This window comes from Oryza sativa, chromosome 6, assembly GCF_034140825.1.
Source record: "Oryza sativa Japonica Group chromosome 6, ASM3414082v1".
Taxonomy (NCBI): Eukaryota; Viridiplantae; Streptophyta; class Magnoliopsida; order Poales; family Poaceae; genus Oryza; species Oryza sativa.
Window position 1 is genome coordinate 22,968,297 of NC_089040.1, and position 13,693 is coordinate 22,981,989.

The 13,693-nt window shown below is 43.5% G+C and overlaps 1 protein-coding gene and 1 pseudogene across 1 annotated transcript; one reads left to right on the forward strand and one right to left on the reverse strand.

Moving 5' to 3' along the window:
* Window positions 1-1,582: 1,582 nt before the first annotated feature.
* Window positions 1,583-3,004, reverse strand: LOC136356901 (uncharacterized; annotated as a pseudogene).
* Window positions 3,005-9,587: 6,583 nt separating this feature from the next.
* On the forward strand, window positions 9,588-13,481 carry LOC9271074 (putative transcription factor bHLH041). The gene is made up of 6 exons (XM_066311933.1): window positions 9,588-9,923; window positions 10,001-10,126; window positions 10,206-10,326; window positions 10,439-11,167; window positions 11,270-11,665; window positions 13,057-13,481. The coding sequence occupies exons 1-6, from the start codon at window positions 9,790-9,792 to the stop codon at window positions 13,168-13,170; spliced, it is 1,620 nt and encodes a 539-aa protein (XP_066168030.1). The 5' UTR covers window positions 9,588-9,789; the 3' UTR covers window positions 13,171-13,481.
* The last annotated feature ends 212 nt before the right edge of the window (window positions 13,482-13,693 follow it).

Here is a 13,693-nt window from a genome sequence, read left to right on the forward strand (position 1 = left end):
ACATCCTCCTCTAATTTGGTAAGATCCAAGTCGGGTAAATTCAGACGGAGCCAGTTTAGGCTTACTGTCCTTTGAGAGATCGTCCCCAGCCTGTCTTTAAAGAACCTGAAAAGTTCTTCCTCTTTGTCTTTTGAGGAGATGGCTATTCCGGAAGGGGTTTGGAGCGAATGAATATAGTTTTTTCTTCGTCTTGAATTCGCTTTAATATGGAAGAATTTTGAGTTTACATCTCCTTCTTTTAGCCACGTTAATCTCGATCTTTGCCTGATTTGTATTTTATTGAGGACTGAAAGGCCCAGAAATCTTGATTTAAGATTTGACAGAAGGTGACGCTCACCATCGCTCAGCAGTCTTGTTTCTTGAGCTATCTCCAGATGAAGGATGACTTCCGATGCCACTGCTAGCTGTAGTTTAATGTCCCCTACCTGAGAGCGGCTCCATCTTCTGAGGTCGCGGGCTAGACGATGAAGTTTCAGACGCAAAATCGCGAGATTATTCGTGGCGAGAATTGGTTTTTGCCACGAAATTTGGACTTCCTCCAAGAAACCAGGGATACGGAGCCAAAAAGATTCAAATCTGAAATTTGGAAATTTATTCCTTTGTTCATTTCCATCCAGGAAAATGGGGGCATGATCAGAACACGCTGAGGATAGAGGATAAAGACACAAATTTGCAAACAAGGAATCCCAATCCGTGGTCGCAAAAGCACGGTCAATTTTGGTTTGAGTGGGGTTTGAGCCGTCGCCTACCCAAGTAAAGCGCCGACCTGGGAGATTTAGCTCTTTAATTTGGATTTTATCAATGAGTCCCCTAAAACGTTGCATCATTCTTCTGTTCAAGCGATCGTTGTTTTTGTCCGAAGCTTTATAAATGAGATTAAAATCTCCAATGATGAGCCAGGCCGGTTTCATTGAGGATTGAAGGCCTTCTAATTCAGCAAGAAAAGCAATTTTTTCAGCTTCTAATTGCGGTCCGTAAACCACTGTAATTGACCATTGTTGAGCTTCTTCTCGCATAGTTATGGTTGCAGAGACAGAGAAACGTCCCAGATGAACATCACAGATTGAAAAAAAGTTGTCATCACAGGCAAGAATCACTCCACCTCTTGTGCCTTCAGCTGGTAGAACAGCAACTTGACGCGCAAAACGTTGGCCGAGTGTGTTTAAAATTATTTGGTCAGACACAACAGCAAGCTTGGTCTCTTGTAAGCAAACAATAGTAGCGCTATGTTGTTGAATACAGACTTTCACAGAATCTTGCTTGGCCTTGGCGTACAAGCCTCTTACATTCCAATTGAACAGATACACATTATCCTGCGACATAGTGTAAATGGTCTACTATCACAGCCCAAATGGCAGAAACACAGCCAGTGCAGCTGGGAGAAACACAGCCAGAAAGGGGGTAGGGGGTAGACCTCATCGGTGACTCTGATTCATAGTTGAGAGGAGAAGCAGCAAGCAACATAGTGCACAGGTAGCAGCAATCTAAAAGACAGATACATCTGAAGAGCTGAGTCTTCAACAATAGAAGGTGTCTTATCATCGGTCAGCAAAAGCTTCTGCTTCCGGTCGGCAAGAGTCGGTCACAGCGGCGCCACAGACGCCTTCTTCTTGGGTACCTTCAGCCGGATGGCCTTGCATCCTCCCTTTTCCACTAGATCAGCGATTGTCTTCAGTGAAGCTGGGGAGAGTGGCTTCTTGTATCGCTGCAAATACAACTTTTTGACGTTATCATCAAAAGAAGCAGAATCGTTCATGATACCGAACTTTTTTGAAAGTATTTCTTGGGCGAAACTTTCAAATTTCGCATTTGCACGTCGTTTGCGGAGCAGTCGTTCACTGTGACGCTGAGCAGAGGCAATGGCAGGGATTTTCACCTTAACGCGGGAAGGCTTCCTCACGTTCACATCCGGAGTTGGGAGAAGTGGTGGCTGGATCGGCGTTGCGATGTCATTGATGAACTCGTCGATCTGTGAGTCCTTTGCTGCAGCCGGAGATGACAGAGTTGGAGCCGCTGTCGGTCCTGCAAAGGAGGTCACAAAAACAGGGGCGGAAACACGAGGAGAGTTTGTATCCGGAGAGTATATAAAGTGATTCACCGCCGCCTCGTGAAGCATGGGATCGAGATGGCTCTCCAGGATTTCGAGCACATCCTCTCGACCCTGCGAAGACAGGAGAGAATCAGCTTGGTGAGTAGTCTGGGCCGACGCAGAGGTGACAATCAGGACAGCAGCAGCGTCTCCATCTGGACTCGGGTTGTGGAGGGTGGCTGGAAGTTTGCATGGAGAGGCCGTAGCAGGGGTAGAGGAGGAGAGGGGAGAAACAGGCACGTGATCTACACGAGAACCAGACTGGGAGGGAAAAGGAGGCCTAACCTCGCTTGGTTCACGAGAACGGTGGGAGCGGCTTCTGTGGTCATACCGCTCCTTGCCTCGCGATCTTCCCCTTCTTTCCTGGTCGCGGCGCTGACCATCACGCCGGTCTAGCTCACGACTCCGACTGGAAGAGCGGCCGCTGATCCTGTCCCAGAGTGAACGGCTTCTGTGTCGGCTTCTGGAGTAGTCCTCTTTATCATCATCTTCATCGTCCGGGCCCCGGGCAGGGTCTGGCTCAGCTCTGCAGGGGAGAGGGTACTCCTTGAAGCGGATACCATCGTCCTAAACTTCATAGTCCCATTTGTAAGCACGAGCCTTGCGGGTGTGGAGGTCTTCTAAGGTATCAACGTGGACCAGGACATTGTAGGTCCAGCCATTCTTTGGCTCGGAAGGCGGGGGATTGCGGAGGGGATCCATCTCCGGCAAAGGGATGTCCGTGGGCAGTCCTTCCTCATCGGCGTCAGTGCTGGCGAAGGAGCCACCACGAGGAATGGCCCTTGGCTCGTCCGTCCACACCCACATGTCATAGGTGCGGTTGTAGTTGCCGCGCCTAGAGTACTCCTCCACATAGTAAATAGCACATTTGCGACCAATCACCTTTGCCGCCGCTTCATCAGTTCGCCCGTGCATGGGAATGCCCTCAATGCAGAGCCGGGCACGGTAGCGGTAGCGAGACTGGATGCCATGCAGACTTTCATCCCAAGGGCGGAAAAGGTATACTCTGCCAGAAGAAGTGGAGAGCCTTGGCTGGCGAAGGATGGCATCACGATCACTTTGATTTGAGCAGGTGATGAAGAAGTCTTCGGCATGGAATTTGGTGAACTGAATGTCAGCTCTCCTGATGTTTGCCACTTTGATTTTGCAAAAGCAATTTCTCTCTCCTTTTTCTGTTTACGAGCTAATCTAAAACAAAAACCAACAAGATGTCCATCTTTACCACAAAAAGAACAAATATACTTTTCTTTAGAAGAAGATGGTTTTGAAAGATTTGTTTTTGTTTCTTTTAGTGTAGCAGAAAGAGAAGGCAAAATTCCAGCAGATTTAAAAACGGTTTTCTTAGCACTAGGTTTTGTCAAAATCTCACCATGTTCAGTCACACTCAAAACATTTGGTTAATTTTTGGTGAAATAGTCATGAACATCAAAACCAACACCTCTATTGTAGCTAGTCACTTTAGATTGATCCAAAATCATGTTAAGTTGTTTCTTACCATCAGATAATCTTTGCAAAGAACTTTTCAAACAAGAAACATATTTTCCCAAATTAGCACAATTTTCACAATCTACCATGACACCTTCGCTTTTACGACATTTGGGGCAAGAAAGCACTTCATTGGTTTTCACAATATCTTCCATGTACTCAACACGACTTAAGGCATCTTTAGTTTCAACTTATTTAGTGAGCATGTTGAGCAATCCAAAACATCATGTGGTTATTTTAACTTTTTGGCACAATTCATGTTAAACATCAAACTAGCATGAAAAGCAAATTGATATTTTTTTCAACAAATTTTTAGTCAAAAACAACTCATCCAAAGTGCGTGTGTGTAAGACAAAACTAAGAGCTAGAGAAGATCTATTTTTCAAATCATGTACAGCATTGACCTCTCTAATTTTCGAAATCGCATTCATTAAAACCTCATAATTTTTGCAATCATCATCATTGGGAATAAGATATTTTAATCTAGCAATTTCATAATTAAGAGATTCAATAATAAACTCCTGTTTTTTATACATCTTCTCACACTTCTTATTTTTTGCACTTAAAATAAGAATAGCTTCCTCAAAAGAACTCACCTCATTGTCTTCACACTTTGAATTCGATTCACCACGTGTCATGAAGCAAACACCGGAGATGTTCTTTCCCTTATCTTCATCTTTACTCTCACCATCTACATTGCTTAGTGGCTCAAAACCCGCATAGACTTGATCAAACATCTACTTGAGATTCTCCTTAGTCTTCTTCCCTTTGAATGTGCTCTTCGGCTTGTTCTCCTTGGTCTTCTCTGCACCATTATCTTCCTTTTGGCCTCTTCCAAGCTTTGGACAATGTGAACGAAGATGATCAACAGCACCTCCCAAGAAGGTACTGCGACGGCCCTACCTCCACCATTAACGAAGTGTCAATTGCTATATATGTTAATTGGCGAGTGTCAATGCCTGACAAACACTATTACTTAGTTGTCCGTGTAGGATCGAAACACAAGAACTAAGCCAACCAGAGGGGGGCGAATGGTTGGTATGCCTAAAAACCCAAACTTTTTGCGGAATTAAAAGTTACTCTCAAATTCGATGGATTGCGGTCTAACCGAAGGTGTTGCGCCGGTCTGACCGCCTACAAGCCATCGGTCTGACCGAGATTGGAACTCCGGTCGGACCACCAAGATCACCTGCCGCGCCTGAAGTCGCCGCCAGTCTGACCGCCGCGATGCCACCGGTTTGACCACCGGTGTCTCGCCGGTTAGACCGCCGAACCCAAGGCAACACAAATCAAAGAACCTTCAAAGTAGATGACAACTTTATTGCTTCTCTCTGTGTTTACAAAGTGCAATAACAACACTCCTTACAAAAATCTCGACTAAACTCGAAACCCTAACCAAACTATCAACTCAATTGCTCTCAAAAGCGATACCGGGAAGCCTCACGCTCCCTCTCTATTTATACATAAGGTAGGCAGCCTAAAGCCACGAATCAAACTCATACTAGAAGTCCTAATCCACCTAGGAAACCTTCTTGTACAAGAAACAAACTGTACAAACTCCAATCATACCAAATTTGGACTCCTTCCAAATTCGACTCCGAATCCCATACGCACACAATACCTCTATCGTATGCCATATGGAATCTTCACTAACCACGTGTATTGAACTCTAGCCTAAGTATCCCGCATGATATCTGACCGTCACGGACATCGTCTTATCTCCAAGCCGACTCCCGATCCATCACCGGCAATACTCTCCCGAGGCATCAAGTCACCTACACATGAATCAAACAAAGAAACCATATTCGGAGACCAAGCTATCTCCAACTCGACTCATTAGTAGCAAACACAGTATTACATACGCATAGTATCCATCTAAAAGCCATAAATATGAAACAATCATGGATATCGAAATAAACAACATAAAACCGAAACCGACACAGTGTCGGCCGGTCAGACCGCGGGCTGGCCGGTCTGACCGCACAAAACACGCCGGTCGGACTGGCAGCACATGCCCGGTTTGACCGAACCCAAATCACAGCAGCAGTTCCTATTCACCTACAAATTCCAATCATCTCCAAAACCACTTCGTAAATAAATTCCAAATATCAAAACCAATAATCTCCAATGCCAATTGTTCATCACAGAATAATAATCAAAAACACCTTTGATTTTACAGTTCGGACTCGGTGGATCGCTAGCTTTGCCACTTATATATATTGATCATCCAGTACTCCCAACTTTAATCTAGCCCTCCCAAAAGGGAAAAAAAACTTTAATCTAGCCGACAGCCGACATACATATGTAATTTAGGGAGTTATTACATGTGTTATTTTAGAACTTACATTGTAAATACACTAAAATTACATATGTAATATAGGCACTTACAATGTAAATACATGCTGACTATTTTTTCATGAAAAATATGGCATCATATTTATAGGCAGTCCCTTTCTAAATTGTACAATTGTACAATTGTACAATTATACATTGTTATATTTATAGGTTTCACTGTTTATCTAATTGTTTGAATTTAACGACATCGGACCTCTAGCCAACGTATGCTATACCATCGGTTCAGCGTTCATTATATCATATCATTATTAGCCGATTGGTTTTTACTAAATTACATTATTGTTTTGATTATCGTTAGTCGATTGCCTTTATATCATTATCTACATTGGACATATAGCCGATTACTCGAAACCCTATTAACATCGGCTAGTATCAGCATCGGCTGGAATTACTCTATCGGTTTGTCAGCTGATCGACTCTTTGATCTTCAATTGTATATCCTGTCAGTTGCAGGATCAAACTGACTGGCACGCACGCCTCTTATTGATATTTTAGACCTGCACTGAAGCTAAGCAGATCTCCTAGGCCGTTGTGTTCGTTGACTTAGTTCGCGCCAACACAGATCTGACACCATCGACCGAGCGCGGATTCTTCATCAACAAGTTCCAACAAAACAAATATGTAATTCTTCAAATTCAATATGTCTCCTTTTATTAATTCTTCTACTCTTGTACAATTTTTATTATTTATGCAGATTTTTTAAACAAATATGTCTCGAAACTTCCATATGTCGTTTCTTTCCTAAAAATTATTCAATTTTGTTTTTCTATTGATTTATTAGAAAAAAATCTCATCTATAGTGGCATTTTACTTGAATGAGATTTTGTAAACCTCGAATACATATCATAAAATTTCTAGATCTGCCACCGAGTCTAGAACAATAGGCGGGTTCTACTACAAGAGACCTAACAAGACGAGCTACGGTCATTTCATTTCATAGTGCAGGTTACATTTTATCTTTAGTACACTAGCTGGAACCTATTATTTTCTCCATTCTATTATAAGATTATTTAGGTTTGTACTAAGTTAAACTTCTTTATATTTGATTAAATTTATAGAAAAGCGTAGCAATATCTACAGCACCAAATTAGTTTCGTTGAACCATTAAATATATTTTTATCATAAATTTGTTTTGTGTTGAGAATGATTTTTTTTCTATAAACTTGGTCAAATTTTAAGAAGTTTAATTTAGGACAAATCTAAAACTACTTATAATATAAAATGGAGGGGTACTTGTGACTAAGAAACATATGGTATACAATCCCATCTTCTGGAAGGCCTAGCATCCCATTATAACAAGAGATAATCTAAGAAATGCCATTGACAAGCGTTCAAATCCCAGAAATGCCATCGACAAGTGTGAGTTCTAAGAAATGCCATCGTAGAAACGATTTTGTCCCAAAAATGCCATCGCCGTTAGGGTTCCATCCATTTTGCGCCGTTAAATACACTGTCCATCCTATAGAACTTAATGGCGTGGAATGGATGGAACCCTAACAGCAATGGCATTTTTAGTATAAAGTCGTTTGTACGGTGGTATTTTTTGAAACTCACACTTGTCGATGGCATTTCTGGGATTTATACGTTTGTCAATGGCATTTCTTGGATTATCTCTTATAACAATCGACCCAATAAGAACAAGTATAAATGCATCTGGTGAAGCATAGAAGGAAAAAAAATCAGTATGAATGCACACCTAGTAAATCCCTTATTCTGTTTAAAAAAAAAGTCCCAAGAAGTTATTTTGTCCCCATAACAGTGAAATTCCTCACCGATGATGAATTGATGATGCTGCTTGCTTGATCTCTATCACTAGCGATTAGTAAGCTAATTAAAAATATCTCATTAAATTGTCTAACCTATTCTCTCACGAAGAAATATGATTGACGTGCATTCTTAGTAGGTACTTAGGTCAAAAGTATACTTCCTTTCTTAAAAAAATCTTACGAAAAATTATTTCAGGAAAGAGACTATAAATCTAAACAAATTATCCTAGTATCCAGTCGGCAAACTGTCGCATCATTTGTACTATATATTCACACTTTAATTTACTGTCAAAACTATGTGTATTAGTTAGGGGAATAGTGGATATTAGCTTGCTAATTAATTGCGCAAGGGGAGACTCCCTCGATATTTTTTAATATATAGTGTTGTTACTTTGTTTGATCATTTATCTTATTTAGAATATACATAATTATCATTTATTTTATTGTGATTGGTCTTATTGTTACATTAAAAATGCTTTACATACAACTTAAATTCTTATATATTTACTAATCTTTTTAATAAGATAAATAGTCAAACTTATGTTAAAAATCAATAATGGTATTATATAGTATAAAAAATAAAGGATTAATTCACAATGCAGCCATGCAGTATTCCTCCCTGGTTCAGATGCAAGGGACATGCTGAGGGGCTTAGATTTGTACTCTCTCCGTTTGATATTATAATTTGTTTGACTTTTTTTCTTAGTCAAAGTCTTTTATGTTTGATCAAATTTATAGAAAAAATTAGCACCATCTACAATACTAAATTAATTTCATTAAATTTAACATTAAATATATTTTAATAATATGTTTATTTTATATTAAAAATATTATGATATTTTTCTTTAAACTTAATTAAACTTAAAATGTTTGCATAAGAAAAAAATCAAACGACTTATAATATGAAATGGAGGAAGTACGCGGAAGATCTATCGTATCTCTGCTTCCAACGAGCTTCAGAGTTGAATGGAAAAGGAAAAAAACAAAGAAGAGAATCAACGGAGAAGAGAAAAAAAAAGTTTGGACAATTAAATTGTTCTAGAAGAATACAAACGGTCCGAGGAAATCTCTGAAGAAAGCCAGAAGAAGTTCAAATGGAAATTATTCTTGATGAAATTTCTTGTTATGGAATGATGAGGAAGTGCCCCTTGTTTTTGTCTTCCCAAGGTCAACCATTTCATAGAATGTGGTTAATAACCTTATACTTCCTCCGTTTCACAATGTAAGTCATTCTAGCATTTCCCACATTCATATTAGTACTAATGAATCTAGACATATATGAATGTGAGAAATGCTAGAATAACTTACATTGTGAAACGGAGGAAGTACATAGGCAAATCGGCATGTGCTTTTTCTGTAAGCACGATGGACCCACATGGGATATATTAATATTAGTAGGAAAATTAAGCTAATCCGCAGAAATAAAGGAATTATCTGTGCAACTTATTCTAGAACGGAGGGAATAAGTAAGCTTGTACTCGCTCTAAACAATAGCACTTATGTTACAAAACTTTTCATTTTTTTTAAGGAGGGTATTTAAAAATGTTGCATATATGTGGTTGGATGAAAAATTTAAGACGTTTTATATACCCGGTTGTTTGAGGCGTTGTAAACTGCCTTTTTAAATTGGGAGCTTAGTCCCTCTAACAATTAAGAGTGAAATTTGTTCTTATGAAGATTTGAACTGGGACTTGGCACCTACAAAACTTTTCATAAGGTATTGCAAGGTAATTTGTTGCTAGTGAGAACCTATAATTTTGACATGCACCCATGTTCTCCGTGCTGTGCATCGATGATCCGTCCAATTGAAAACTGAAAGACTCGGAGCCCAGCCTTTGAATTGATCCGGACATACGACCCCCTTTTTTCTGTGCAGTTTCGTTTCGTTTCCAACTTTTCAAACCTTCCCACCTTCCCACCAACCATTTCCATTTCCCTCCATTCCTCCTCTCTCCCGCCACCGTCAGCTCCCGCCTCCTCCCACGGTGGCCATACATAGGCACCCCCCATGGCGGCGCGGCGCGCCGTGGCGTGTCGTGACATGAGTGGTGCGTGGTCCGGCTCATCGTCGTCGTCGTCGTCGTCCTCGGCGTCATGGACGCCATCTTCGCGCTCCCGCCGGACGCCCGGGCGCGCGCCATGGGCCGCGCCGCGGCGCGCCTTCCCGGGTGCCTCTACCTCTGCCTCTGGGCGCCGGCGGCGGCCATCGCCGGCGGCGTCCAGCCCAAGTGCGTATATATATCCTCACCTTTCTCTCCCGTCTCGGTTTCTTCATCTGTTCCCCAATGTGCCCGTTCGTGCGCAGCCATCTGTTCTGCTTGGACGCGTGGATCGGCGGCGGTGGCGGCGTCGGCGCCGGCGGAGGCGGTGGTGACCGCGCGCTGGAGCTGTTCGAGGCGTACAGGGGGGCGCTCTGCGCCGCCGTGAGCGGGTAAGCTAGCTAGGCTAGGAGAGTTCGTCTTCCATGCGTTGCAGCTAGATTTTGAGAGGACATGGCGGCGGGCGTGCAGGTGCGTGCCGGGTTGGGCGTACAAGGAGGGCGCCGCGTGCATGGAGCTGACGGAGCACGACCTGGCGGCGTCGGCGTCGCTGCAGGTGCAGCAGCAGTTCTACCACGAAACCGGCACCAAGGTAAAGGGAGCGCGGACAAGCTGTTCGATTAATGTCTCGTGATGCGTTTGCATTGCATCATCAATGGCGATAGATGAATATGATCGACTGATCGTGTCGTACGCCATGGCAGATGGCGGTGTTCATGGGATGCGACAGCGGGGAGATCGAGGTCGGGCTGTCGGCCGCCTCGGCGACGGCGACGGCGGCGGTGGTGGGTGAGATGCAGCAGTCGATACTGGAGGAGCTCCTCCAGATGCCGCCGCCGCCGCCGTCGCCCTCGTCGTCCTCGCTGCTGTCGCTGTCCGTCGGGAGCCCGGAATACTCCTCGCTCGTTCGCTCGATGGCGACGTCGGTCGGTGCGTCCGCCGCCGCGGATCCGTCCCCGGTGCACGGCGGCCTGCTCGCGCCTGTCTACGGCGAGTTCCCGGGCTCCGACGACGACGCCGCGATGGCGCAGGCGATGCTCGCGGTCATCTCCACCCCCGCGCCTCCGCCTCCGCTGTGGCGTCCGCCCCGGCGCCGCGCGCGCTCCAGCTCGTCGCCGCGCAGGGCGACGGCGTTCAAGGCGTACAACGCCGCGCTCTCGCCGAGGGCGCGGCCGCGGCCGGGCGCGCCGGGGCAGAGGATGATCAAGACGGGCATCTCGCTCCTCGCCAGCGTGCACATGCAAACGCGCAGCCGAGAGCTCGCCGCGGCGCGCCAAAGAGACACTCACGCCGCGCCGCCGCCGCCGCCACCGCCGCCACCGCCCAGCAGCAGCCAGCTTCACCACATGATCTCGGAGCGCCGCCGGCGAGAACGGATCAACGACAGCTTCCAGACGCTCAGGGCATTGCTCCCTCTCCCTCCCGATTCAAAGGTACAAGAAAACAAAAACCAATCAAGAACTCATCTCTCGATCCAAACATCGTTGCATCACATTGTGATCATCAAATTCATTCATTCATCATCATCATCGTAGAAAGACAAGGCGGCTATTCTCGCCAGCACGACGGAGTACATGGACAAGCTGATATCGCAGGTGTCCGAGCTGGGGGAGAAGAACCGGCAGCTGGAGGCGCAGCTCGCCGCGCGTTCCGGCGAGGCCCAGTGGCCGGCTGCAAGCGGCGGCGGTGGCGGTGAGTCGTCGTCGGAGAGAGTGCAGGTCGACGTTGTCATCGCCGGCTCGTCGGCGTCGACCGATCAGCCTCGGGAGGTGAGCATCAGGGTGACGGTGCGCGCTGAGTGCGACGTGTCGGAGCTCGTCGTCGCCGTGCTCGCGCGGCTGAGAGAGATGGGTCGCTTCGCCGTGGTGTCCGTCGACGCGGGGCGAAGGAGCAGCTCGTTTGCACAAGCCAGCCTTACGTTCCGTGTCATGGTATGATCCTTACTATTTACATTTCTTGACTTTTCTACGATATACTCCTTCCGTTTCATACTATAAATTATTTGTCTTTTTTCTTAATCAATCTTCTTTAAATTTGACCAAGTTTCTAAAACAAATATATTAATATTTTCAATACAAAGCAAACATATTATCAAAATATATTTAATATTAAATTAAATGAAACTAATTTAGTGTTGTAAATGTTGCTATTTTTTCTATAAATTTAGTTAAACCTAAAGATGTAAAAAAAAAGTCAAAGAAGTTGTAATATGAAATGGAGGGAGTACTGTACTTCAAACTTAGAGTACTATTGTCATCCCAAAAATAGCTTTATCTTTACTTGTAGAAAAGCAAATTGATATGAAGGAAAAAAACAAAGTATCCATTATCAATGGAAAAGTAGTATTGATGAGTGGATAAGTAAAGGTAGGTAAGATATATTGAAAGAATAAAACTCATCAGTCTTTGGTAGATAACGAGAAAAACAGGAATGTAAACTTATTCGGAACAAATGGTATAGGCTAAAAATGTAGATATTTTGGAATAGATTGAGTATATACTTTAGGAAAAATAATAACGTGGAGTTGTGGTTATATGATTTTATCTATTAGGGTTTTCTGGTGGTGACAGCTATGCATGGATTCAAATGTTGTTGAATGGTACGGTCAACTTCCTGTGTACTTGCATTGATGCTTCACTTGCGTGAGGCCTGCGGTTTATATCGCTCTCAATAGGAAGGGGGAGAATAATTTTTTTTTTATCATAACTTGACAAAATCAGACAAAATCTTTGAAATGTCAGAGAAAGAAAAAGGATATCTATAAAGAATCTGGACTATTTTTACATCAACCAAAACTGTTGACCACATAGGTCAAAATAGTATTTAGTTAACCCAGCTATTTGAATTAGCCCTTGAAGACACGATTCACCTGACCAATTAAACTCTCTCATATATATATAGTTGTATATAATATACTTGAATTACCCTCATTCCAACTCCAGCTCCATGGCAAATAGTTTATGACGTTTATGAGTTGAAAGTTAAATTAGAAGTAATTAAGGTAGCTTTTTCCATGTATGTTCTTCACCACCATGGAAATCTTTATCCACCATTCAAAAGCTATGAATCACGGTCGCCTCAAGTAAAATACTTGTCAAACATGATTGATGTGATCAATTCAAGTTAACATCTGTATCACTTGTCTGTTGTTTGGCATTGACAAAATGACATGTAGAATTACAAATACAAAACAAATTCAGTCACCGTGGGGAAATCTCAGCTAATTGTCCATACTGAAAAGTACAAGGTAGATGCATCACATGGTCAGAAATACTTGCTAATGAAGCTTAACAAGAGTGTACTTGTCAAAACATTGCTGTAGGCCGGCGACGTCTGCGACGAGACATCGCTGAAGGAAGCCGTGGCGAAGGCCGTGGACGGCGCGGTGACAGCGCCGCCGCCGCCGGTGGCGCCACCGCCACCGACATCGCCGTAGGCAGAGGCAGAGCACACCAGTTTTGACCGGATCAGGGAGGAGGTGAGGCTAACTGAAGAAGGCAGGAGGATATGGCTATGTTTGGTGGCAATGGTGGTTTCGGTTTTCACTTCAGTCATTTCACTGTCTTGTAACTCTTGTTGCTTCTTTTAGGTGATTAATTTATTTCTTAGGACCTTGCTTTCGTAGTGTGAGTTCAGAATTCAGGGGATTTGTTAGGAATTTACCTATAGTTATATTCAGTATGTGAAATAGTGTAACTCAGCTAGCTTATTCATTAACTGTTGGTTACAGATGTTTTTTTTCCCCTTTGTTTTGTCTTTTTTTCGTCATACCAGGTTAGTTAATTGAATATTTGAATTATCAACTGCATCAAACTAGGCTTTCTTCAAGTTTCAGAGAACTCCTTTTATGCATTCAAAAAACTATGACCAGTCTGATGATCTTGAGGGGGAAGCTAAGTTGCTACCGCTTGATTCTTGAATGGACATGCTGACATGTAGCTAGGTTTGTCAAATTCTGA